Below are 24656 nucleotides of genomic sequence, written 5' to 3'. Positions count from 1 at the left end.
AATTTACCATGGTAGAAGTGTCCAATCTATATTATGCCCTAATATTGGAAGCCTCAATTTCTGCTATGACCACCCAACTTCTTATGTGTCTTATAAAGTATTTTTATGTTTTCAGGTGCTTCAACACTTTGTGTTTAACAAATAAAAGCTCAATAACAACATAAAACTGCCTGTTTAAAAATATATCACCACAAAACATTTTATACAATTTTTAAAATTTTCTGTTCTTGTGATAGTTTGCTGAGAATGATGGTTTTCAGCTGCATCCATGTCCCTACAAAGGACACAAACTCATCCTTCTTTATGGCTGCATAGTATTCCATGGTGTATATGTGCCACATTTTCTTAATCCAGTCTGTCACTGATGGACATTTGGGTTGATTCCAAGTCTTTGCTATTGTGAATAGTGCCGCAGTAAACATACGTGTGCATGTGTCTTTATAGCAGCATGATTTATAATCCTTTGGGTATATCCCCAGTAATAGGATGGCTGCTTCATATGGTACTTCTAGTTCTAGATCCTTGAGGAATCGCCATACTGTTTTCCATAATGGTTGAACTAGTTTACAATCCCACCAACAGCGTAAAAGTGTTCCTATTTCTCCACATCCTCTCCAGCACCTGTTGTTTCCTGACTTTTTAATGATTGCCATTCTAACTGGTGTGAGATGGTATCTCATTGTGGTTTTGATTTGCATTTCTCTGATGGCCAGTGATGATGAGCATTTTTTCATGTGTCTATTGGCTGTATGCATGTCATGTTCTCACTCATAGGTGGGAACTGAAGAATGAGATCACTTGGACTCGGGAAGGGGAACATCACACACTGGGGCCTATCATGGGGGGGGGGAGGGATTGCATTGAGTTATGCCTGATGTAAATGACGAGTTGATGGGTGCTGACGAGTTGATGGGTGCAGCACAGCAACATGGCACAAGTATACATATGTAACAAACCTGCATGTTATGCACATGTACCCTAAAACTTAAAGTATAATAATAAAAAAAACCAATTTTTAAAATTTTCTTAAGAATTTTAAACATGTTATAGATATATATAAATACAACAGTGTAGTTGTGAAAAACTAAAAATACTTTATTAAATGGAGTCACTATTAAGCACAGTGAATAGGGACTTAGGGGCTTGCAATTCTACTGTATCAAATTGAACATTATGATAAACATGATAATGTGATTCTAGCTCTATGTTTATATTCGGTATTACAAAAAGGAATATTTTCTAAAATATTAATATATGTCGGCAAATAACCTCAAATACACATATGATATACTTTTTCAGTTTCACCAAGTTATGTAATGATGATTCTTAATTGTTGAAAAATGTGCCCTTCCCTTAATCTTTTCTGCCTTTCTTAATCTAAACAAGTAATATGTATCATGGAATGAACTGATTTCAAAACCTAATCCAAGTTAACTCATAACAAGTGTTTAAAAAGTATACTTATATTCAAATCTAAAAAATAATAGTTTCAATGTGTTAAGTGAATATTACTCTAGGAGATGCATTTACTATATCTTTATATGCTATATCTGTTTTGAGATATATATCTGCAGCAGCTGGTTAAAGCTCTTAAAAATCTCCATTACAACATAGAAATCCAAGTCTATGTTTTTTTAAAAGATACAATTACAGCCTTACAAAATGTAAATTAAAAATATTAACATTGCTATTATACTAATTCCCAGATGCTCACAAGACTTTAAATGTTTATAAAGGTTAATAATCCTTTATAAGGGTTCTATGTCTTCAACAAATCTTCTACTTATGCTTGTATTTGTGAGACAGATACATGATTTCAGATGAGGGAACTGTCAAAAGAGAAACTCCAGTTCACCATGACAACACAGACCTCCTGCCACTTTGGATCTCAAAACGTCAGGACAGTTCGAATGCTGAAATGTAAAATGAGAGTTTTTAATGATTTGTTTTAATATCTTTCAAGAGAGGATAGTTTAAACAATTGTCTTTTCTATCTGTCATAGAAAATTCAAGTAAATTCTGTTATTGGAAATCCTTTGGACTCAAAGTCCTTACCAATTAGTTTTCTTCTTATGCAACTCTGATAAGGGTATCTGAGCTAATTTTGAAAACATCAGTATAATTTCAGTATGCCAACAAGAGGAAAGTGGTTTTCAGGCTGAGGAGAAAGCATGAACAAGCCTAGGAACATATGAACAGGAAAGGTAATCCAGTGTGCTTAGATTTCTGGATGCCCAAGAGATCCTGCAAGTAGATGAGACCTACTTCCCTCACTTTATCCCAAAAGCCTGCTGCAGAGGGTGATAGAATGAATGCCAAATTCTTACCTGTTGAAAAAAAAATAGGTTTTAGTTCAATAACAAAGCTTTCAAAACCATGCTAAGACATTGACATTTTGGGGAATCTTGAGCTTGGCAGCTGAGTGAGAGACTAATTGGAATGTATTTTAATACGGAAGGGGCAAAATATATTATCTCACTACCGTGTCCATGTCAGAAATGATTAGACTGAATTAAAGCAATGAGCATGGGCAATGAAATGAGGGATGCTGAAGGAGAAACCGAGGGTTGCATCATCAAGGCTTAGCATTGGTTTATATGTGGTAGGCAAGAGTGAAAAAGAAGTCAGACATGATGCTATGGCTTCTCATCTGTAAAAGGGGAATGCATAATACAATGACTGAGATAAAAATTACTGGCGAAAAAAATATTTTGAGTGTAGTTGATGTAAGTGGGACATTCAAATGGAGCTGTGCAGGAAGTAGATGGAAATTGAAGAGTTTAGGTTTACAAATATTAGTTTGGCTGTCCCTGCATTAAGATGATATTTGAAGCAAAATTCCTGAAAGCAGAATTTATGTTTCTCTGGAAAACAAATAGTAATTATTTTCCAAGCAGGCCATACTAAGTTTTTAGTTTTGCTTATCTGGGTAAAGTAGTATTGAGTGGTTCTGACAGTTTTTCTTATAGAATCCCATTGTTTACTTGCTTAAAAAAATGTATGTTCATAATATGATGATCCTGTAGGCTAGACCAGATGTGGAGACAAAACACAACATTGTAAAGCTCTCAGGTAAAAAAAAAAAAAAAAAAAAAAATTAGTAAAAATTTGGATCTCAATATATAGATCCTTTTGCTAATGAAATCAAGTCCTTGGCACATAGTGAAAGCTTAATAATTATTTATAGACCCAATGAGTGAAAGTCATTTCATCTTGTAGACAGGCTTTTTGATTGCTGTTTGAGACCTCCATGAGGTGGATGTCGTAGATAAAATTTGCATGAATTCATACTTGACCTCAACCCTTGCAACCACACCCTCAGAAACAGCAAGAGTAAAAATCATCACACCCATGTTTACCCAGAGCTTGCCAAGCTCTGTCAGAGAAGTTTGTTATGTGGTCAAAAGAGCACAAGTTTTGCAATTAGTTTGTATCCTGGCACTACCCCAGGAGGTTTGATGAGTTATTTATTTGCTTTCACAACCTTAGTCTTCATCTAAAAATGGTAAAAATAATACCTGGCTTACAGGGATCTGAAAAATGCACATTTGAGAAAGCACTTTGAAAACTGTAAAATAAGGAAATGTTGTGGCCTACTTGAAATAACTAGCAGCTTTGTGATGAAATAAAAATAGCCACAATGAGATCAACTAGGTAAACAAACAAAATCCAAAAGATTTTAAAAACTTGATTAATATAGTACAATGGCATACTAAGTTGGTGATATGGTTAGACTTTGTGTCCCCACCCAAATCTCATTTTGAATTGTAATCCCTATAATCCCTACATGTCAAGGGAGAGACCAGGTGGAGGTAATTGAATCGGGGGCAGAGGCAGTTTCCCCCATGCTGTTGTCATGATAGTGAGTTCTCACAAGATCTGATGGTTTTGTAAGGGGCTCTTCCCCCTTTGCTTCCCCTCTTCTCCTTCCTGCAGCCTTGAAGAAGGTTCCTTGCTTCCTCTTTGCCTTCCACCATGACTGTGGGTTTCCTGAAGCCTCCCAGCCATGCTGAACTGTGAGTCAATTGAATCTCTTTCCTTTATAAATGGCCCAGTCTTGGGCAGTTTTTTTTTAATAGCAGTATGAAAACAGACTAATACAGTGGGTAAAGAGAAGTAATTAACTGTATCAATCTGGCTAGATTAAATAATTAGAAATAAAATATGAAGAAAACAGGCACATTTATAAGTACTAAATTTTAAAAGTAGCCTGTGGAGAAGAGACAAGATCATCACAAGAAACAGTTACCTTTGTCCTGAGTTGAGTAGCTCAAATCCTTCATTGATTTTTTTAAATGGTAAAACATGAGTTATCAACTGGTCCAGGTCAAATTTCTTTGCCAGGAACTCAGTCACTAGTTTTGGGACATCATCTCTGCTTTTCAAACCTGTAAATAAGGACACATTTTCTCTTTAGACATTACTAAGTAATCTTTACCTTTTATTATCTTATGTTTATTCCTTCTCTTTCCTGTACTATCACCTTCCCTGTGTTAGATAATTCCCAGCAGTGTACAAATAAGCTGTATTTGCCCCAGCATAAGAAACAAAGGTTATGCAGCCATGAAAAAGAATGAGTTCATGTCCTTTGCAGGGACATGAATGAAACTGGAAACCATCATTCTCAGCAAACTAACACAGGAACACAAACCAAATACTCTATGTTCTCACTCATAAGTGGGAGTTGAACAATGAGAACACACGGACACAGGGAAGGGAACGACACATACCATGGTGTGTTGGTGGATGGGGGGCAAGGGGAGGGAGAGCATTAAGACAAATACCTAATGCATGCGGGGCTTAAAACCTAGATGATGGGTTGATGGGTGCAGCAAACCACCATGGCACTTGTATACCAATGTAACGAACCTGCACGTTCTGCACATGTATCCCAGAACTTAAAGTAAAATAAAAATAAAACCAAATTAAAAAGAAACAAAGGTTTAAAACAAGTCTTTTGATACCCACATCTTTTTCCATTCACCCCATATCTTTGCTCTGTAAAGAGAAATTTCTTTACTTTACAGAAAGAATTGTCTCCAGTTCATTCTTTCTGGATCCTGTTCCTTTCCTCTCATCCTCTCTGAGCCCACTCTGATTATGCTCTTGCCCCCAGCACTGTCCTGTAACAGCTATCATCAAGGTAATCTTTGAGCTCCATTTTGACCCAGACAAGGGTCATTTCTCAGTCCTGCTCTTATATGAACTGTTAGGTAGAATTGATACTGTTGGTGGCTCCCCTTTTCTCAAACACTGTATTCCCTTAGCTTCTAGATACTACATCATCACCATCATCATTGTCATTTTCCTTGCTCACTAGTTACTTCTTCCACAGATCTTTGCTGGATCCTCTACATCTCTCAGACCTCTAACTCTAAAGATTCCTAGGGCTTGGTCCTTGGTCCATTTCTCCTCTTTATCTACATTTACTTCTAGGGTGGCTGCTTCTGGTCTTGTGGCTTTCGATATACTCCACTTAAAACACTTAGGTTTGTATACCCATCCTAGACCTCTACCTGTGCTACAGACTCATACCCGATTGCCTACATTTTATAGACATCTTTATTCAGATACCTCTGTGAGTGTAACCTGCCCCAAACCACTCCTGGTATCTACCACTTCCATCATAGCCCCCAGTCTATTCCTTCCATAGTCTTCCTTCTCAATAAATGATGATAGTGACATGATTCCTGTCGCTTAGGCCCCAAAATCTTGGATTCTACTCTTTTTGCCATGCAATAACTATTTCAGCAAATCTTGTTGGCTGTGTCTTCAAAATGTATCCAAGATCTGATTACTTCTCACCAGCCCCATCACTCCAAGCCAGCATCCTTTCCTTCCAGCATTATAATAACTTCTTCCATGATCTCCCTGCTTGTGCTCTTTGCCCCATATAGAGTATTCCTCATATTGCAGCCAGAGGGAGAGTGTTAAAATGGAAGTCAGATCAGGTGACACTTCTCTCAGAAGCCTCTGTGGTTTTATTTCTCTCTCAGAATAAACTCCTAAAACCTTGCAATGGCCCAAAGGCCCCATATAATATAAGGTCCTCTGATCCCAGCTGTGACTGTTCTTCTGTCTTCACTCCATTGTAGCCATACTGACCGTTTCCCCATTCTTATGGTTCTTGCCAACACCCTTTTGTATTTACTATGTTCCCTTCCTGGAATATTCTTTCCCAAGATTTTTGAATATCTTATTTGTGTTTTTGCCTCAATGCTACCTTATCAAGGAGACCTTCCCCAAGCTTTATAAAACAGCATTCACCTCCACCTCCACCCTGGTCCTCTGGCACTGCCTATTACCCATCCTCTATTTTTACCTTTGCACTTGTAACCATATGGTGTACTCTGCATTCATTTATTTATTGTCAGTCTCTCTATACCAAAATGAGAGGATTCTCACACTTCCTGAGATCAGGGACTTGGTATGTTTTGTCTCTTCTCCCTTCCTAGCTCCTGGAATGGTACACTGTATACACAGCGGTGCCTGTACTCAGTATACACTCAACAAATATTTGCTGAATAATTGAATTGTATCTCTAATATTCCTGAATAATCTATAATCTTCCCACTTCCCACAAATAGTCAAAGCAAGGAGGTTTAACTTATATCTCTTATTGTTTTGTTCTTCAATTCAAGTTTTATTTTCCCTCAGAAGCCTTCTCTATAAAATCTCATCCATACCTACTGGCCTCTTGCTTTTGTTATGCCCCAAGTAATGTTGCAGAAAGAGGAAAAATTTTGTTCTCCCATGGACCAGTTTTAAATTTCAGTTCTCAACTTGAGAGCTATAGGGGCAAAAAACTTAATAGTTCCAAGTCTCAGTTTTATTATTCATTAAGTAGCTTCCTCGGAGAGTTACTGAGAAATAAAATAAACTAACATATTAATGTAAAACTTTTAACGTAGAATAAATGCGAAAAAGCTCCTCATAATTTGTTTTATAATATCTATAGCTATACTTATTTTCATATCTTTCTTTTATATTTGTTTTTGTATCCTTCACTATATTATGTACTTCTCTAAGTGAAGAACAATCATTTTCTCCTTTTTATACTCTTAACAAGTACTTGAACAGTTACTATTCTCTTATATTGTTTAAGGCAGACTCCAATATTGGAAGTACTCTAAAGCACCCAGTACAGCTCTGTATGAAGGCACTAGAAAACGAGACTTTGTGGAGGAGGGAAATAAAAGGATTCACTGTGTCACCTGCCTTGAGCAGAGTGACCCTGGCTCCATCTTTCCTAAAACAATATTAATTGTTGAGTGATAATCTAAGTCCTTCCAGTGTGAATCTGAACTGTTCCCATAAAATGTGACAATTCTTTTTTAGGTTGTTGTTCGTTTTGGCTTTGGGTCCGGGATTTTTGTTGGTGCTATTATGAATCGAATAAATTCATTTTAATACACATTCTTGCATATATTAATAAAAATGGATTAAATCAGAACTTCCTGTCACATAATTCATCCCTATAGAAACACTACTGGTGTCTCTCATTCAGGCCTTTGGGGAACTTCAGTTGCAGATGCTAATATCAAAAATGTGTCCACCAATATTAGTCCTACATCAAGGTGAGCAGTGGAGAATTATCTTTTGTGTTTTTATTGTCACAGTTCCATTTTAGATCCCTTCATACTCATTCTTGGAAGAAAGGCCTGAGGAAACAGGCTTCTCCCACTTGCCAAGCAACAGAGTGAAAGCCATCACTCCCCATCCAGAGGCTTTGCTTTCCTCACCTCCAAAGACACATCCCTTCCACGTGCGTCCAGTGAAGAGCAACATCGGGTCGTAGGTGAGCATCTTGGCTGATGGAGGAGCTCCTACTACCACGCTGGTCCCATAGTTCATATGGCAGGATGCCAGAGCATCAATCTGAGTTTAAAATAGAGGAGATCGTTTGCTTCCTATGTCTCTTATAGTGTAACATAAGCTCTGAAATGACCTATGTACTATGGCAAAGTCATGGAATTAAATTAAGCCATCTTCTGTTTTTTACTTGCTTTAAAAATGTTTCAGTGCAACTTTAGTCCTTAATTAAATTTCTATACACATTTGCCCTTTAAGGCAGAAAACGGCAATCAATGTGGTCAGTGTTCGTGGCATTTTCAGTGTACCATGGACTAAAACACAGGGAAAATTCTTGTGATATTTTCATACCAATATCACCACTTCAGATAAGCCTTAGAAAGCCATTTGAACTAAACTAAATTGAATTAATATACCAAATCATTTAGCATAGTTTTCTTTTTTTAGTCTCAAAATTAAATAAAATACTAAAATGTGGGACAAAAGAGTCCGTTTTCTTGGGAGCATTTCTGAGACTAATCTCTCATTTTCTGGTCATTAGCTCATCCAGTTATTAATAATTTAATACTTGCTAGATTGGAGCGACAGATGGCATTGTTTTTAGAGACCAGCCTTCATCAAGTAGCGACTGGAAATCAATAGGCTCTAATAATATATCCAGTATCATGTATGGCTTCATAAACTTACGACCTAAAATGCTATTTGTTGATATGAAATAAATCTAAGTGATTCACTAGGAAAAGAATATGACACAATGATAAATTAAGGACTATTTATTCCTAAATTACCAAAAGCATTAGGTGATTTAATCTGCTACTCAATCTTGAGCAAAAGTGGCTTTATTCCATTTTTCCAAGTCTCCTTATGCTACGCCAGGCTGGAGCTTTCTAGTCCCAGGAACCCTGGATCTGTTTTACAGGTCTAACTGAAGGTCTGGTGTTGCAGGTTGCTATACAGGAGGCATGGTTAGAAAACTGAAGGTTCATATTCTAGGGAAATTCAGATGAGGGCAAACAAAGCTCAGGTGTAAAGAGTGAGAAGGTCGATGGATCACAGATTTGGGGGAAGAGACCACAACATTTGGAATAATCCCTTTTCACCTCTCCTCAGTCACCTTCTGATGCTTACTTTGCTGACATTCAAGAGACAGAATCGCTTTTGCCAAGAAATCTACATACACAAGGAAGGTCATACTTAAAACAATTATCTAGAAGGGTTAACTACCTTGCCCTCTGGTCAGCTGAGAGTTGTATGATATGGTATTTAACTTTGATCCAGCGAACCTGCTCTTAAGTATTTGACTTTTTAGGCAAAATCGCTATGTGATTATCAGTTTTTGCCTGAGTAAAACTGACAATCACAGAGATATTTCCATTATTAACTATTAATAAAGTTATATAGAATTAAATTTACCTTGTGCATATCTAATAACTTGGGTATTTTGTGGCTTCTCAAATTTTGGGTCTTACCATGGTTTCAAGACGCCCAATAACTTCAAAGGTGTACCCCACATTGTTGCCTGTCATTTCTGACAGCACCTCACTGATGGGTTTGGTAGAGTCCTTGGGGCTGATACACTCAGTGGCACCTACAGCCATGGCCTTCTCAAATTTGTCTTTGTTGAGGTCAATCCCAATGATCCTAGATGCACCAGCTGACTTACAGCCCATGATGACTGACAGGCCAACTCCTCCCAGGCCAAAGACGACGCAAGTGGAACCAGGTTTGACCTGTGGAGAGGAATGTTCTTGAACATGTTAGGTGTTAGGGTCAAAAAGTGAAACCTGAAAAGGGCCTCCAGTTAAAACCACAAATCATGAGTGAACTCCCATTCACAATTGCTACAAAGAGAATAAAATATCTAGGAATACAACTTACAAGGGATATGAAGGACCTCTTCAAGGAGAACTACAAACCACTGCTCAAGGAAATAAGAGAGGACAGAAACAAATGGAAAAACATTCCATGCTCATGGATAGGAAGAATCAATATCAAGAAAATGGCCATACGGCCCAAAGTAATTTATAGATTCAATGTTATCCCCATCAAGCTACTTTCTTCACAGAATTAGAAAAAACTACTTTAAATTTCATATGGAACCAAAAAAGAGCCCATATAGCCAAGACAATCCTAAGCAAAAAGAATAAAGCTAGAGGCATCACACTACTTGACTTCAAACTATACTACAAGGCTACAGTAACAAAAACAGCATGCTACTGGTACCAAAACAGATACATAGACCAATGGAACAGAACAGAGGCCTCAGAAATAACACTACACATCTACAATCATTTGCTCTTCAACAAATCTGACAAAAACAAGCAATGGGGAAAGGATTCCCTATTTAATAAATGATGCTAGGAAAACTGACTAGCCATATACAAAAAAAACTCAAACTGGATCCTTTCCTTACATCTTATACAAAAATTAACTCAAGATGGATTATACACTTAAATGTAAAACCCAAAACCATAAAAACCCTAGAAGAAAACCTAGGCAATAGCATTCAGAACATAGGCATGGGCAAAGACTTCATGACAAAAACACCAAAAGCAATTGCAACAAAAGCCAAAATTGACAAATGGGATCTAATTAAACTAAAGAACTTCTGCAAAGCAAAAGAAACTATCATCAGAGTGAACAGGCAACCTACAGAATGGGAGGAAATTTTTGTGATCTATCCATCTGACAAAGGTCTAATATCCAGAATTTACAAGGAATGTAAACAAATATACAAGAAAAAAATGAAGAACCCCATTCAAAAGTGGGCAAAGGATATGAGCAGACAGTTCTCAAAAGAAGACATTTATGTGGCCAATAAGCATAGGAAAAAAGCTCAACATCACTGATCATTAGAGAAATGCAAATCAAACCCACCGTGGGATACCATCTCATGCCAGTCAGAATGGTGATTACTAAAAAGTCAGGACACAATAGATGCTGGCAAAGCTATGGAGAAATAAGAAAGCTTTTATACTGCTGGTGAGAATATAAATTAGTTCAACCATTGTGGAAGACAGTATGGTAAATCCTTAAGGATCTAGAACCAGAAATATCATTTGTCCCAGCCATCCCATTACTGGGTATACACCCAAAGGAATATAAATCATTCTACTGTAAAGACACATGCACACATATGTTTACTGCAGCACTATTTACAACAGCAAAGACTTGGAACCAACCCAAATGCCCATCAATGACATACTGGATAAAGAAAACGTAGTACATATACAACATGGAATATTATGCAGCCCTAAAAAGAAATGAGATCATGTCCTTTGTTGGGACATGGATGAAACTGGAAGCCATAATCCTCAGCAAACTAACACAGGAACAGAAAACCAAACACCGCATGTTCTCACTCATAAGTGGGAGTTGAACAATGAGAACACATGGTCAAAGAGAGAGGAACAATACACACCAGGGCCTGTTGGGGGATAGGGGATGAGGGGAGGGAACTTAGAGGATGAGGAGCAGCAAACCACCATGGCACACGTATACCTGTGTAACAAACCTGCACATTCTGCACATATATCCCATTTTTTAATAGAATAAATTAAAAAATCATAACTCTGAGTCATTTATAAATAAATTTAGATACACATATAAATTTTAGAAATTTGAATCTGAAGGAGATGTGGAAGAAACAAAAATTAAATCTAGAAATTTAATTTTCAATTATGTTTCTTGATAAAGGTTTTTTCTTTTATACTGTATTAGGTCAAAGATTCTTAATTCCTTGAACTCCAATTTCCTTGTGAAATTCATGTGATTAATTTAAAATTCCAAGGATCCTATCTAACATCACAGTTGATGTAAAAATGTATATTGAGAAATCAGTTTTGGTGAACTGTAACAGCATTACTGATTATACGCAACAAACACTACTGTATTTTATTTCTGATATGCATCATAGGTGGTAATCCAAATGATTAATGATTTTATTGATCTTTATATTATCTATAACAGGTGATTTGACATAATTATACTTTTTTTCTGAGGAGTTGGTAATGTACTTATGACTCTATTTTGTAGTTATACAATAATTCTTACTTAGCTGACAAGAAACTAGGAGTAAAAGTTCTGACAAAAAGCCTGAAATACTGAGATCATTCTACCTTAACAAACTTAATAGATGGGGAAGGGACATATTTTAAAGATGGAGAAATGGTGCAGTTTGCAAATATAATCAATAAATATTCTCAAGCGTAAAAAAAACCAAAAATTCTAATCTGAATTTCATATTTTTCTTTCAGTTGATTTGGCAGCCTGATATGCAATATATTTTTTAAATCTTTTTTTTTTCCCAAAACTCTTCAAGATTCCAAGGACATCATTTAAGAAAAGGAAATAAGAAACAAAGAAACTAGCCTACCCTGTTTCTTACCTTGCCAGTTTTAACAGCAGCCCCATATCCAGTGGAAAACCCACAGCCAATTAAACAGACTTTCTCAGGGGGAGCTGTGTCATCAATCTTAGCAACCGAAGATTCATCCACCACTGTGTACTCAGTAAATGTACTAGTGTTCATGAAGTGATAGACTGGTTTGCCCTTGCATGTAAATCTGGTGGTGCCGTCAGCCAGTACTCCACGACCAGTAATACTATTTGATACATCAAATACATGTATTAATTAACTCAATTCAAAAATTAGCACAGGAACAATTTGAATAACATTAAAGTAAAAATGACTGAAACCTACTCGCTCCTAATGCAAAGGTTGCCATCTGGGTTGCGGCAAGCATTGCATTCTCTACATTGTGGCAGAAAGAGAGGGATGACTTTGTCACCTATAGGAAAAAAAATCATGATATAAGATGCTGTTCATTAATGTTAAAATATGAAATTAACAAATGTGAATTGAGCCCATACTGTAGGTAAAACTTTTAAAAAGATAGTCTAAGGTTTATAAAAACCATAAGGTTTGCCTTCTAAAAGTTGAGATTTTGCCAAATTAAACATTACTCAGTAAAATCCATTCTTGTATCCTTTTATTTCCCTGAATAGTGTTAAGGATCCCTCTAATAATTCCTAGTGTGTGCTATTTCCTTTGATAGGCTAATCAAAGCCTAATTATTTCAAACTTGTGGCTTGACACCTGCATATACCTGGTTGTACTGTAGTCACTCCTTCTCCAATGCTTTCTACAATCCCAGTTGCTTCATGTCCCACAATCACTGGAAACTTAGACACCATTGTTCCTTTTATCACATGGTCATCTGTGCGACAGATTCCTGTGGCCAAAATCTGTGTTCAAAGACAAAAACATTGCACCAATCAACAATCTGATCATTTCATTGTTGGGAGAATATTTAACTTCTTGAGGAAATTATAATTGTTTAGTCAATATCATTGCCTAATGTAACAACATTTACTCTTAGATGATTCTGAGCCAAAAATCAACCATCAGACAAGATCCCTCTCTGATGGAACTTATAATATTGCTCCCTCAAACCCTAGGTTGACTCTTGGTGCCTTTCTATAATAAATTGGTGCTCTTGCGAGGGAACCAGAATGCAGATATTACCATGTGATGGCCCGAAAGTAGATTTTTATAGCTAGGTCCTTCTTGGGCTCTCTTAACAAAGAACAGAGGAAATGGCATACAAGAGCAAAATCTTACTGCTACTCTAGTGCTCAGGTAACAGTAAGAGGGTCAAAGAAAGATTGGTAGCAATTCCTACTCAACAACTGATATGCAAAGCCAAGGTTAAGCTCTGTCCAAAGAAAGGGAGGAAAATGTTCCATGAAGTTGTCATTTCTCCAAGCACAAGTGAGTTCTTCATTCTTTGTGAAAAGTAATCTCAAAATAATCTGCTTCCCAGAAGATTTTTTTAAAAGTCTTTAGCTATGATTATTAACCATTTTTTAATTAGATGCTATATGAATAAAAATTCAACAAATCAAAGGTATAATAAAGCACATTGTTTTTTAAAGGGATAATGAACTCATTAATTTCACATCGACTACAACCAGATCCTTAACAATATACAAGAGCAAGTAAAGGAATTAATACTCCAAACATGGGAAGCATCTCCTTATTTAAGAATCCAGTCTCACAATAGTGCTATATTCAATATAAGTTTGATAACGCTTTTGGCTTAAGTTCTCCAGGGCTCACGCTTACCTTAATGCGAACTTCTTTGGTCTTTGGTGGGGCAACTTCTATTTCCTCAATGGAGAAGGGTTGCTTCTGCTCCCAAAGCACAGCTGCTTTGCATTTAATAACCTAAGAAATAGGCAAGTGTTATAATGGGTCCAAATTATGCCTTTAAACACAGACTGCCTGAATAGTATATATATGAACAGAAGAGCATATATAATATTCTAAGTTTTCCAGAATGATTTTCATCAAACACTAGAATTATAAGCCTTGTGTATGCCTTTGTTTAAGGTATGAGAAATGCAGCCCAGAGTGACTAAATGTTGAAGCCATGGTCACCTAGCACATGAGATGCAGAGATGGACTAGACCTGAGGTACTTTTCCCAACTTATTGACTTTTGTTTGCTGTTCACATAATATCCCTCCCCCAAAAAATAGGTTATTTTGTTACAATTTCAAATCTAATAGATTAACAAAATTGTCCTCTGTATATCACTTATTCACAAGAGACAAATTTATAAAACAGAAAATGCTGCTGGCTTGTCTGTATTTAAACCAGTATTTAATAACTGTATATAATCATAGCAATGGTGAAGAAATGAGACTATTAGCATGGTAAGGTTGAAGGGAACCATGAACATCATGAAGCATATAGATTATGACTGTGAGTTCCCAGGTGACTGAATTTGTGTCTGCATCTCTGTATCTCTTTTGCACCTAGCCCAGTTCTTTTTTTGTTTTTTGAGACAGAGTCTTGCTCTGCCGCCCAGGCTGGAGTGCAGTGGCGTGATCTTGGCTCACTGCAAGCTCCGCCTCCCGGGTTCACGCCATTCTCCTGCCTCAGCCTCCCGAGTAGCTGGGACTACAGGCGCCCGCCACCTCGCCCGGCTAGTTTTTTTGTATTTTTTAGTAGAGACGGGGTTTCACCGTGTCAGCCAGGATGGCTAGCCCAGTTCTTGCACCTGGTAGGGCTTGATAGGCAGGTTAAAGCTTGTCATCTTACAGTAGTGGAAACTAGGTGTGGAGATACCAGTGACTGGCGTCCAGTTATTCAACTGGTTATGCTGTAGTTATTCAATTAAATGATTTTGTGAAGATTATTGAATTTTGACAGAGAGAGAGAGACACAGAGACAGAGACACACAGAGAAACTGTTTCCACCTTCCTCCCTCCAAATCTGTCTAGGACTCCTATAAAATATTTTAATTAATTTATTCAGATGCAAAATAAGTTACCTTCCTCTTGTCAACAAACACAACGGTCCTAGAGAGCTCCTATGGATTCTTAAGTGGCTCTTTTGTAAAAGATTAAATGTGAAAAATGATACACTGGTAACAGATGGGTGGCTGAAAGCCATCAGTAGTTCACTTTAATATTTACCCTCTGCCTTACTAATGAAAATGTTATGGGTTACAGTGTAATATGACCCAATGTTGAAGTTAGAAATCTCCCACCACATTCCCAAACAAATTCAAGGTGGATTGATTGTTAAGATTTTTATTTTTTTGTTATTTTTTTTTTTTTAGATGGAATCTTGTTCTGTCGCTAGGCTGGAGTGCAGTGGCGCAATCTGGGCTCACTGCAACCTCTGCCTCCCAGGTTCAGCAATTCCCGTGGCTCAGCCTCCCTAGTAGCTGAGACTACAGGTGTGCACCACCATACCCAGCTAATATGTTTTTGTATTTTAGTAGAGACAGGGTTTCACCATGTTCGCCAGGATGGTCTCGATCTCCTGACCTTGTGATCTGCCTGCCTCGGCCTCCCAAAGAGCTGGGATTACAGCTGTGAGCCACCGTGCTTGGCCAGAGATTTATTTTTAAAGTCAAACTATTTTATCAATCAATGAAGATGTAAATATCAATCATATTGAGCATGGAATAACTTTTATGCTTAAGAGTGATAGAAAAAAAAACAAAGGACAAGCAATGGGGAAAGAATGCTCTACTCAATAAATGGTGCTGGGATAACTGGCTAGCCATATGCAGAAGACTGAAGCCAGACCCCTTCCTTATATCATATATAAAATTAACTTAAGATGTGACTTAAATCTAAAACCCAAAACTATAAAACCCCTGGAAGATAACCTAGGGAATACCATTCTGAACATAGGACCTGGTAAAGACTTAATGAAAAAGATGCCAAAAGCAATTGCAACAAAAACAAAAATTGGCAAATGGGACCTAATTTCACTAAAGAACTTCTGCGCAGCAAGAGAAACCAACAACAGAGTACACAGACAACATACAGAATTGGAGAAAATATTTGCAAACTATGCATCCAACAAAGGTCTAATATCCGGCATCTATAAGGAACTTAAACAAAATAGTAAGCAAAAAACAAACAACGCCATTAAAAAAGTGGGCAAAGGATATGAACAGATGTTTTTCAAAACAAAACATATATATGGCCAACAAGCATATGAAAAAATACTCGACATCACTGATCATTAGAGAAATACAAATCAAAACCACAATGAGGTAATATCTCATACCAGTCAGAATGATTATTGTTAAAAAGTCAAAAAAATAAACTGGTGAGTTTGGGGCGAAAAGGGAACACTTATGCTCTACTGGTGGGAAGGTTAATTAGTTCAGTGATTGTGGAAAGCAGTCTGGCCATTTCTCAAAGAACTTAAAACAGGATTAACATTTGACCCAGCAATCCCATTATTGGGTACATACCCAAAGGAATATAAATCGTCCTATCATAAAGACACATGTATGCATATGTTCACTAAAGCACTATTCACAATAGCAAAGACATGGAATCCATCTTAGTGTCCATCAATGCTAGACTGGATAAAGAAAATGTGGTACATATATACCACGGAATACTGTGCAGCCATATAAAAAATAAGATCACGTCCTTTGCAGGAACATGGATGGAGCTGGAGGCCATTATCCTAAGCGAATGAACGCAGAAATGTTGGGGTCTGCATGTTTCCTAAACAAAGGAATGAACACACAAGACAACACAGGACAATACAAACATGGGGGCCGCGCCGAACGACACACTCTGCTTTGTTTTATACAGTCGCTTGTAGAATGTTGCCAAGTCACAAAGACACATTGTTGTTTTTCTGACCGTTCCCTGACTTTCTGGATTTTCAAGATGTTTACACATAAATCAGCCCCCAGGGTCTGCTGTTTGCAGCTGGCTCCTTTGTCCTCCCTGTTTGCAGGGAAGGAACGCCCTGCTTTGTTTGCAAGAGCAGGACTTATCGGGAACGTCTCGTTTGGGAGCATGTGGTCCTCTACACAGAAACAGAAAACTAAATAACTACATGTTCTCATTTATGTACCTTGAGTACATAAGTACTCAAGCTAAATATTGAGTACCTATGGACACAAAGAAAGGAACAATGGATACCAGGGCCCATTTGAGGGTGGAAGGTGGAGGGAGGGTAGGGATCGAAAAACCACCAATTAGGTACCATGCTTATTATCTGGGTGACAAAATAATTTGTACACCAAACCTCACAATACACAATTTGCCTATGTAGCAAACCTGCACATGTACCCCTGAACCTAAAATAAAAGTTAAAAAAAGTCATAAAGGAAACAGCTTCTAAGAATTAAAATTTTGTGTGTTGAGAAATAGTAAATTTTCCACATTGACAACAAGTAGTACTGAGGGAAAATATTAAAGCGAAATAGATAAAAGTTACCACATTTGATAAATACAATGCTTACTCAAATTTACAGAGGAAGCGTTAACAACTTCACTCCTAACACTCCTTCCCACTTCCACATACCACACTTACACCCTGGGAGATAACATGGCAGGCAAAGGACCTATGGAAAAAACTGCAACAGATTAATGAATAGATTGTGACATATTTGTTCTCACTCATAAAAATGCCTTTTTTAAAAAATAAAAATTAGATACAATTCTCTGCCTTTCAAGTCTATAATAAAGTTTTAATTTTTTTTTAATATAATATCACACTCTGTTGCCTAGATTGTACTCTAGCTCCTGGGCTCAAGTTATCTTCCCATCTCAGCCTCCCCAGTAGCTGGGACTACAGGCACAAGCCACCGTGCTCTGATAATGACTTTTTACCTAATGAGAACTTAATGAGAATACACAGTATTGTCAGAGAAATAGTAAAATGGGCCATCTTACCCATGTCAACCCTTTAGAAAGTAATTTGCATGGTACATCAAGATACTTAAGGATGTTGTGACATGTTTACCCTGTAATTCCATTTTTAAAGCCTACCTCGAGAAAATACTATCTTTAGAAAAATCTCTCTATATGGTAGATGTAATCACAGCACTATTTATAAAGGAAAATATGTGAACAATAATAGAGGAATGATGAAATAAATTGTGTAAGTGCAGAAAATTAGACATTTAAAAATGTTTATAAATTGTAATAAATTGAAAAAATGTTTAAGTTGGAAAAATAGGATCAAAATATTTGTATATTGTATGAGTACGGCTACATAAACTATGGATGGAAAAATAGAAGGAAACACACACAAAAAAATGATAGTCTGGGAATGTGATATTATGATTGATTTTTTTCCCTCTTATTTTCTCACTTTCCAAATTTTCTAGAATATTCACTGGTATGGGATGAATTGTGTCTCCCTCCGAATTCATATGTTGAAGTCCTAACCCCCAGTACCTCAGAAGGTGACTGCATTTGGAGATGGGGTCTTTCAAGAAGTAATTAATTTAAAATGTGGTGATCAGGGTGGAACCTAATCCAATATGGCTGGTGTCTTTATTAGAAGGGGAGATTAGGATACAAACAAAAAGGGAAGATCGTGTGAAGACAGGGAGAAGAGGGTCATCCACAAGCCAAGGACACAGGCCTCAAAAGAAACCAACCCTGATGACACCTTAATCTCAGAATACTTGCCTTCAGATGTACAAGAAAACAAATTTCTGCTGTTTAAGCCATTCAGTCTGTGATACTTTGTTATGGAAGCCCTAGGAAACTAATACAGTTATCTTTTACTTTTTTAATGAAAAAGAACACATTTATTATAAAGAGAAAAAAATCAATCCCAATGTAAAGGGAAACTCCTTTCATGAACTACACTGGGGCACTACAGCACCTTGGGAAATATATAATCCTTATGCAAACTACACTATTGCATGACAATATATCAAAATTATATAGCTTTTATAGTCTTTATATATTATACATTGTATTATTAATTATAATTGGAAAGCGCTGCCTTGAGGCTACTTTCTACATCATTAGAAATGTTCTTACAAAGGATGAATATCCACTTTCTAGAAATAGTGTAACCAGACCTGAAGCATCTGTTGGGTGGTTAAAGTTGCAAATTTTTAAGATTCCTTTCAGTTCTAAGATTCATTAATTTCCATGGATAGAGTTGCTAGCTTCTGTAGTGCAAAATTAAATTCCTAAGTAATCTAGTTTTGCTGGATTTCTGACCCAAATTAGGATGGTTTTATTCCAGTTCTATTCAATTCTAGTAAAAATTATTTCAAATTCTAACATCATAGAGTTTCCTGACTTGTCACATTACCCAGACTTCACATGTCATCTTTATTTTTCCAAAACCTGAAGCAGGCTAAATGCAAAATTGTTCAAGTTAAAACAAAACAAACAAAAGCACTTAGTCCTTTAAGCAATTACGTACCCATTTAAAGCAAGGAATTATACTGACCTACTTTCAAATAAAAAAAAGAAAGTAAAGCTATTTCTAAAGTTAATACCAACTCTGCTGACTCTGTTGTTTTTAAAACAATAAACATAATTTACCAATAACATAGTTTGATTGTAAAGAATTTTAAAATATATATTTTGATAAAAACTACATTTGTAAGAAACCTAAAAATCATGACACTTTCTTGTCCATTTTGCATCCCAGAATTAGCATTTTCCATTCTTAATGGCAGGAATGTTTCTTCCAACATCTGGGCATGAGACCCTGGTCTCCCATTGAACTACTGCAGTGAGGGCAGCGCGTGCTACTGAGACGATTGAAATGTCCTTGTGGAAACATTTTGCTTCCTGGAGCAATTGCCCAGCTATCCTGAAATCAAATTATGAATAATGACAATATAAATCACATTTCTCTATTTTCCTCCAATGTCTTGCTAACATTGGATACGCTATTTCCAACTTACCCCTGCTTCCACTGACATTCTCTGAAACACTGTACCCAGTGTTTCCCTCACTGTATGCCTGCTCATGAGGCATTTCATTCCTCAAGGAATATCTCCAAGTGTTTAATTACTTTAATGGATTCAAAGTTCTAAGTATCAGTCTCACACCATTAGGTCATGATGAGGAGGAGATAGAAATGTTCCACTTACTTTTCCAGCAGTACCCATCCTGTCTTTGTCTTGGATCTGTATTTCTGCAAACAAAGACTTTTACTGACTGAATCTCAGTTCACTCTGTTGTAAATAACAGCATCTTGTTCCTTCACATAAATAGTCTGGCTCCAAAGTTCTGCCTTCAACAATATGACTCACAGCTGTTACAACTTCCCAATGGTCTGCAAGCCCCACCCTTTGCAAACCAACTTATAAAAAGAAATACAGTAACTACTATGATCAAACCAAGAGGAGGGATCTAACAAAAACAGGATAATCAAAGCTACTGACAAGGGCTGAAAGCATTCATGCCCACCTTATTTTGAAGGATATAAAAACAGGTTAGGTTACATCAGTTCAACACAATCATGAAAAAATGTATTGTGTGTTTAAGTGCAGGGTGATTTGCCTAGAGATTTTAGAGATGCATGTGTACATTTCTACTTCTTTATACTCTACTTCATTCTGCAAAGACTTGATGTGGTTTCTGGAGTTAAACATTAATGAAAATAGAGCCAAGGAAATGTAAAATAATTGCAACAGTGGGTCAAGTTTCGGCAGGAGAAGTTGAGATGATATAAAATATCAATATGGATGACTATGGTTTCTAAGTATTTTAGGTATAGAAAATTAAGTAAAACTTTCTGTGTCTGCACATAGAGAAATTATCATTTGACCCCGAATCACATTAACCACAGGGTTGTCTCATATCGTTGTACAGTTTGTTTATGCCACCAATGTAACACAGTGCAGGGGCTCAAGAGAAATTGAAATCCAGCCTGCATACTGGCTCTCAAATGCCAGAGGGTTTTCATTTACTTGGGAAAGTACCTAGGTCTTCTTCAGTAGCTGTTTAACCATTACAGACCACTATTTCTTAATATAAGTTGCAATGGCACCAGAAGCTTCTGGATCTACTATTTGATAGGAGAATGTCCAGTATAGATGTTATTTTTGACAGTAGGTGGTCAGCATACTGGTACACCATCACCTCCAAGAAAACTTTACACAAAGGAGATTTTACTCTTGTTAAGTGATCCGGTGAAGCAGGCTTTCTAAGTCTTCAGGCAAAGCTGTTCAAGCTATGAAATCCAGAACCTGGGCTCTTAACAACCCGGAGATGAAATTTGTTAAGAGTTCATTTTTTAGATACAAACAAAAGTTTCTTTTTGAAAATGAGTATACATTTTTTCCACAAATCTCTCTCTCAATATAATATAGTAAATGTACATCCAATTTAACATATATTATGTCAAATTCAGAATTTGTAATTAGAATTTGTTACTATAACTCATTAGCCAAATTAAATCCACCAGGAAAGAGCATTGCCAGTTGATTTGGCTTGTGAGTAAGCACCATCGCTTTAGCAGTAAATGCTGAAGAACTCCAGTATGTTTGCCAGCACGGTAAGACAAAGTTAAACAGGCGTGGACAAGAACAGGTATTCTTAGTCTCAACTTTCAAACAAAAACGTGTTTACTTATGCAAAAGTAAATGCATTCAAACATGGGTAGTGACAGCACAAATGCAAAAGCACTGAATTGATAAACTCCCTCTTAAGGGCTTGGCAAAACTTTGTAGCATATTAATCTAAAAATTGTTTTACACAAAATAATGTATCATGTGAAGTTTAATATCTGAATAAGTGTTATGGTCCTAATCCAGTCTCCATGAGACTTGACTGGATGATAAAGTACCAAAAGCTGAATCTTGGAAGGTAAAAAAAAAAAATTGATCAGTTTGAATATATAGCAGCTAAGTCTTAATTTTAGGTTTAGAGGATTTACCAGATGACTCTTTCTTCTAAACACCATATTTCTATGAAATTCTGGGGAACTCTCAGGGTACTCAATCTCCTAGTTACCGTGAGCCTGGTCCTACTCCCAAAGTTTACAAAAGCCTTTAATGATTACCTCAAAGCACCCATGCAACTGTTTCCTCAGTTCAAGATACAGGGGAACTTAGAGGAACTTTGAAAAGTGTGCTACAGGAATATGGGCTTTGGAATTAGATCCACTTGGTTCAGGACCTGGAGCCTTGCTTGAATATGTATGACTTCAGTTTCCATATTCATAAAATGAGACTAATGAATAGCCACGTTACATAGATGTCCTGAGGATTGGTGGTGACGGTAGGAAAGCACTGAAGTATACTGCCTGGCTCATAATCAGTAGCAGATGTCATTATTATTAACTTGACCACAGTTGGCTGCTTGGATTATTATTATTATTATTATGGATTGGTTGCTCAAATATTCAAATATGTAACCACTTGAGACCAAAAGTCTTGGAGTCCTGGCTCAGTAAAACTGTCTTGCAGCAATTGACTGTGAGGTCCTGGAAGCCACTAGAATTTCCTAAGAGTTTGAGGACTAAGTCTTTTGAACCTGGAAGTGCTACCAGAAATTTAGATGAAACCAAAGAGGCAAAATACGATCCACACAGGGGTTGACCAGCCATTGGTGTGCACAGAATTGAGGGAGTTCCCAGGACGCAAGATTTTCAGTTCCCAAACCAGGAGAGTCCCAGGCAAATGGAGCCTAGTTGGTCACCCTTTCCACACTCTGCATCACCTGTAAGTGTGGGAGTCTGTGAGTGTGGGAAGCTTACAGGGTCATGTTATCAGCACTACTCTCCCACAGCCTTGCTCCTTCGCCCTTTGGTAACAGCTTTCTGTTACGGACTCTGTCCAGAAGTGTTCTCACTCCAGTCTCATAATGACAGCAGAGAAGTGAAAGAGTCACTGCAGTCAGCAGAGCTAGGTATCTGCTCCAGTAGGGACTGGTAGGCACTTATGGTGAGAAAACTAAATGCTCCAACTTTCACAAAGGGAGGAAATAATACCCACTTCAGGGCTTGCTGTAAAGCACAAGTGTGGAAGCGCTTATTAAACTGTCAAACACTCAGTAACTGAAAATTAAATCGGTATTTCCCTAAGGTTAAGAAGGGAAGAAAGGATCTCTGTTTATTGCTAAATCATTCTTAATAGCATAAATAGTTATGCAATTGTACTTACTGAGTGGCATATAACTAGTCACCCAGTATTAGGGTGAATGCTGCTCACTTACACTCCACCTTAGTAAACTCCAAACCTTGAGGGTGGGGTTTTATTCTTGCCATTGTCTCTAAAATTTTCTTTCTCCAACACTGAAAACTCAGGTGGTAAATCCTATGGCTGGATGCAAGCTGAAACTCATTCTTTCATACCATCAATTCTGCCAAGTCAACTGGGAATGAGGCTGTGCCAGGAGTAGGGCAGAGATCGGGCCTCTGCAGGTCTGCCCAGATTTGTCATGCTTTTGCTAATCCTTGTTCAGGCACACTGTGCCAGCTTTCAGAACTGCCATGTGAGATCGTGCCTAGTAGTTTCAGAAAATTTGCTTCTGCACACACACCCTACTCAAGAAAAGAATCCAAAGCAGATTTTTCACAACGTGAGGGCTTCACATCTGCTCCACATAAACTCTCCATTTCACTCAGCTCATGAAATCAGTGTGCTGGCTGATGGGAATTTCATTTCAAGGAGGTCAAGGATTGTGAAAAAAAATAAACCCAAGTTTTTTGGGTTTTTTTTCCTACTCATTATCTCCCACCCCCGCCCCCACTAAAAAAAAAAAAAAAAAAAAAAAAAAAAAAAAAAAACACACAGGAGAATCAGTTTTGTGATGTATGCGACTAAAGATATGTTGCAAATGACCCCAAGGCGCTAAGGCCTAGCAGTTCTTTACAGAGACTGAGCCTAAGGGTTGTTTCTGGCAGGGAAGGACTGGCATCAAAACACAGCAACTAGAAAGAGAGTGTGCCTAAAAACTGGAAGATGGGAGGCACAACCTTGCGAAGAAGACAGACATGGCTCTGGGAAGTGCTCAGTATCTCATTAAGTCAAGTTAAATGTCCTCTCTTTGCATCTGTTTCTGGAGGTCCCCTCAGGACTCATGTCACTGAAATATAGAGTTGGCACCTGGAATGGTATGGTAGCACCAGAAGTGGCCTTGGACCAATTGTTCATTGCAGAGCTTTGCACATACTTAGTACCTCACCTCATGCTGCAGCAGTGTGGTCGGGGCAAGCCTGGAAGAAAGCTCAGTGACTCCCTACCACACCTCAACTCTTGAAGTTTTGCTTTAACCTGTTTCATATTGGCAAGCCTTTATTTGGAAAAAAGAGGTTCCTCAGGGTTTCTGTAGGAAGGAGGAAGGACCCCCTTGTATTTTCTAAAGCCCGGAGGTAGAAACATGAGTACTCTTAAGTCTAACTTGGTATCTATATGGAGAAGAGATTTCTAATCTTAAATAGGTTAACTTATGAAGGTTTTGAGCTGCTTATCATGAAAAGGTCACAACCATCTGCAAGTAACAATACAGACCAAATTCCTGCATTGTGGGAGAGGTTAGACTAACTTCAGTATTACCTTAGACATGAAAAATAAGAACTGA

General features: G+C 37.4%; 1 protein-coding gene across 3 annotated transcripts; it reads right to left on the bottom strand.

The window, feature by feature from the left end:
* Positions 1-1086: 1086 nt before the first annotated feature.
* LOC105486373 (alcohol dehydrogenase 7 (class IV), mu or sigma polypeptide) lies at positions 1087-23353 on the bottom strand. 3 transcript variants are annotated; one of them, XM_071093268.1, is made up of 9 exons: positions 23237-23353; positions 13940-14041; positions 12921-13059; positions 12515-12602; positions 12200-12416; positions 9282-9542; positions 7743-7878; positions 4250-4388; positions 1087-1913 (listed from the first exon to the last, which is right to left on the bottom strand). In XM_071093268.1, the coding sequence occupies exons 3-9, from the start codon at positions 13006-13008 to the stop codon at positions 1889-1891; spliced, it is 954 nt and encodes a 317-aa protein (XP_070949369.1). In that variant the 5' UTR covers positions 13009-13059; positions 13940-14041; positions 23237-23353; the 3' UTR covers positions 1087-1888. The 3 variants fall into 3 exon arrangements, with proteins under 3 accessions (XP_070949369.1, XP_011747540.1, XP_011747541.1); XM_011749238.2 differs by lacking the exon at positions 23237-23353 and adding an exon at positions 20219-20376; XM_011749239.3 differs by lacking the exon at positions 23237-23353 and adding an exon at positions 20030-20145.
* Between the last annotated feature and the right edge of the window lie 1303 nt (positions 23354-24656).

This window comes from Macaca nemestrina, chromosome 3 (assembly GCF_043159975.1).
Source record: "Macaca nemestrina isolate mMacNem1 chromosome 3, mMacNem.hap1, whole genome shotgun sequence".
Classification (NCBI taxonomy): Eukaryota; Metazoa; Chordata; class Mammalia; order Primates; family Cercopithecidae; genus Macaca; species Macaca nemestrina.
This window is presented reverse-complemented; position numbering and strand designations above follow the sequence as displayed.

Coding starts and splice junctions, on each gene's coding strand:
- LOC105486373 (XM_011749239.3), bottom strand. CDS start 20,107: ATGAAATGCCTCATGAGCAGGCATACAGTGAGGGAAACACTGGGTACA. Junction 7,879..9,281: donor TTGGGCGTCTTGAAACCATG/GTAAGACCCAAA, acceptor TTTTAAACTCAG/ATTGATGCTCTGGCATCCTG. Junction 1,914..4,249: donor CTACTCAACTCAGGACAAAG/GTAACTGTTTCT, acceptor TTTACATTTCAG/CATTCGAACTGTCCTGACGT.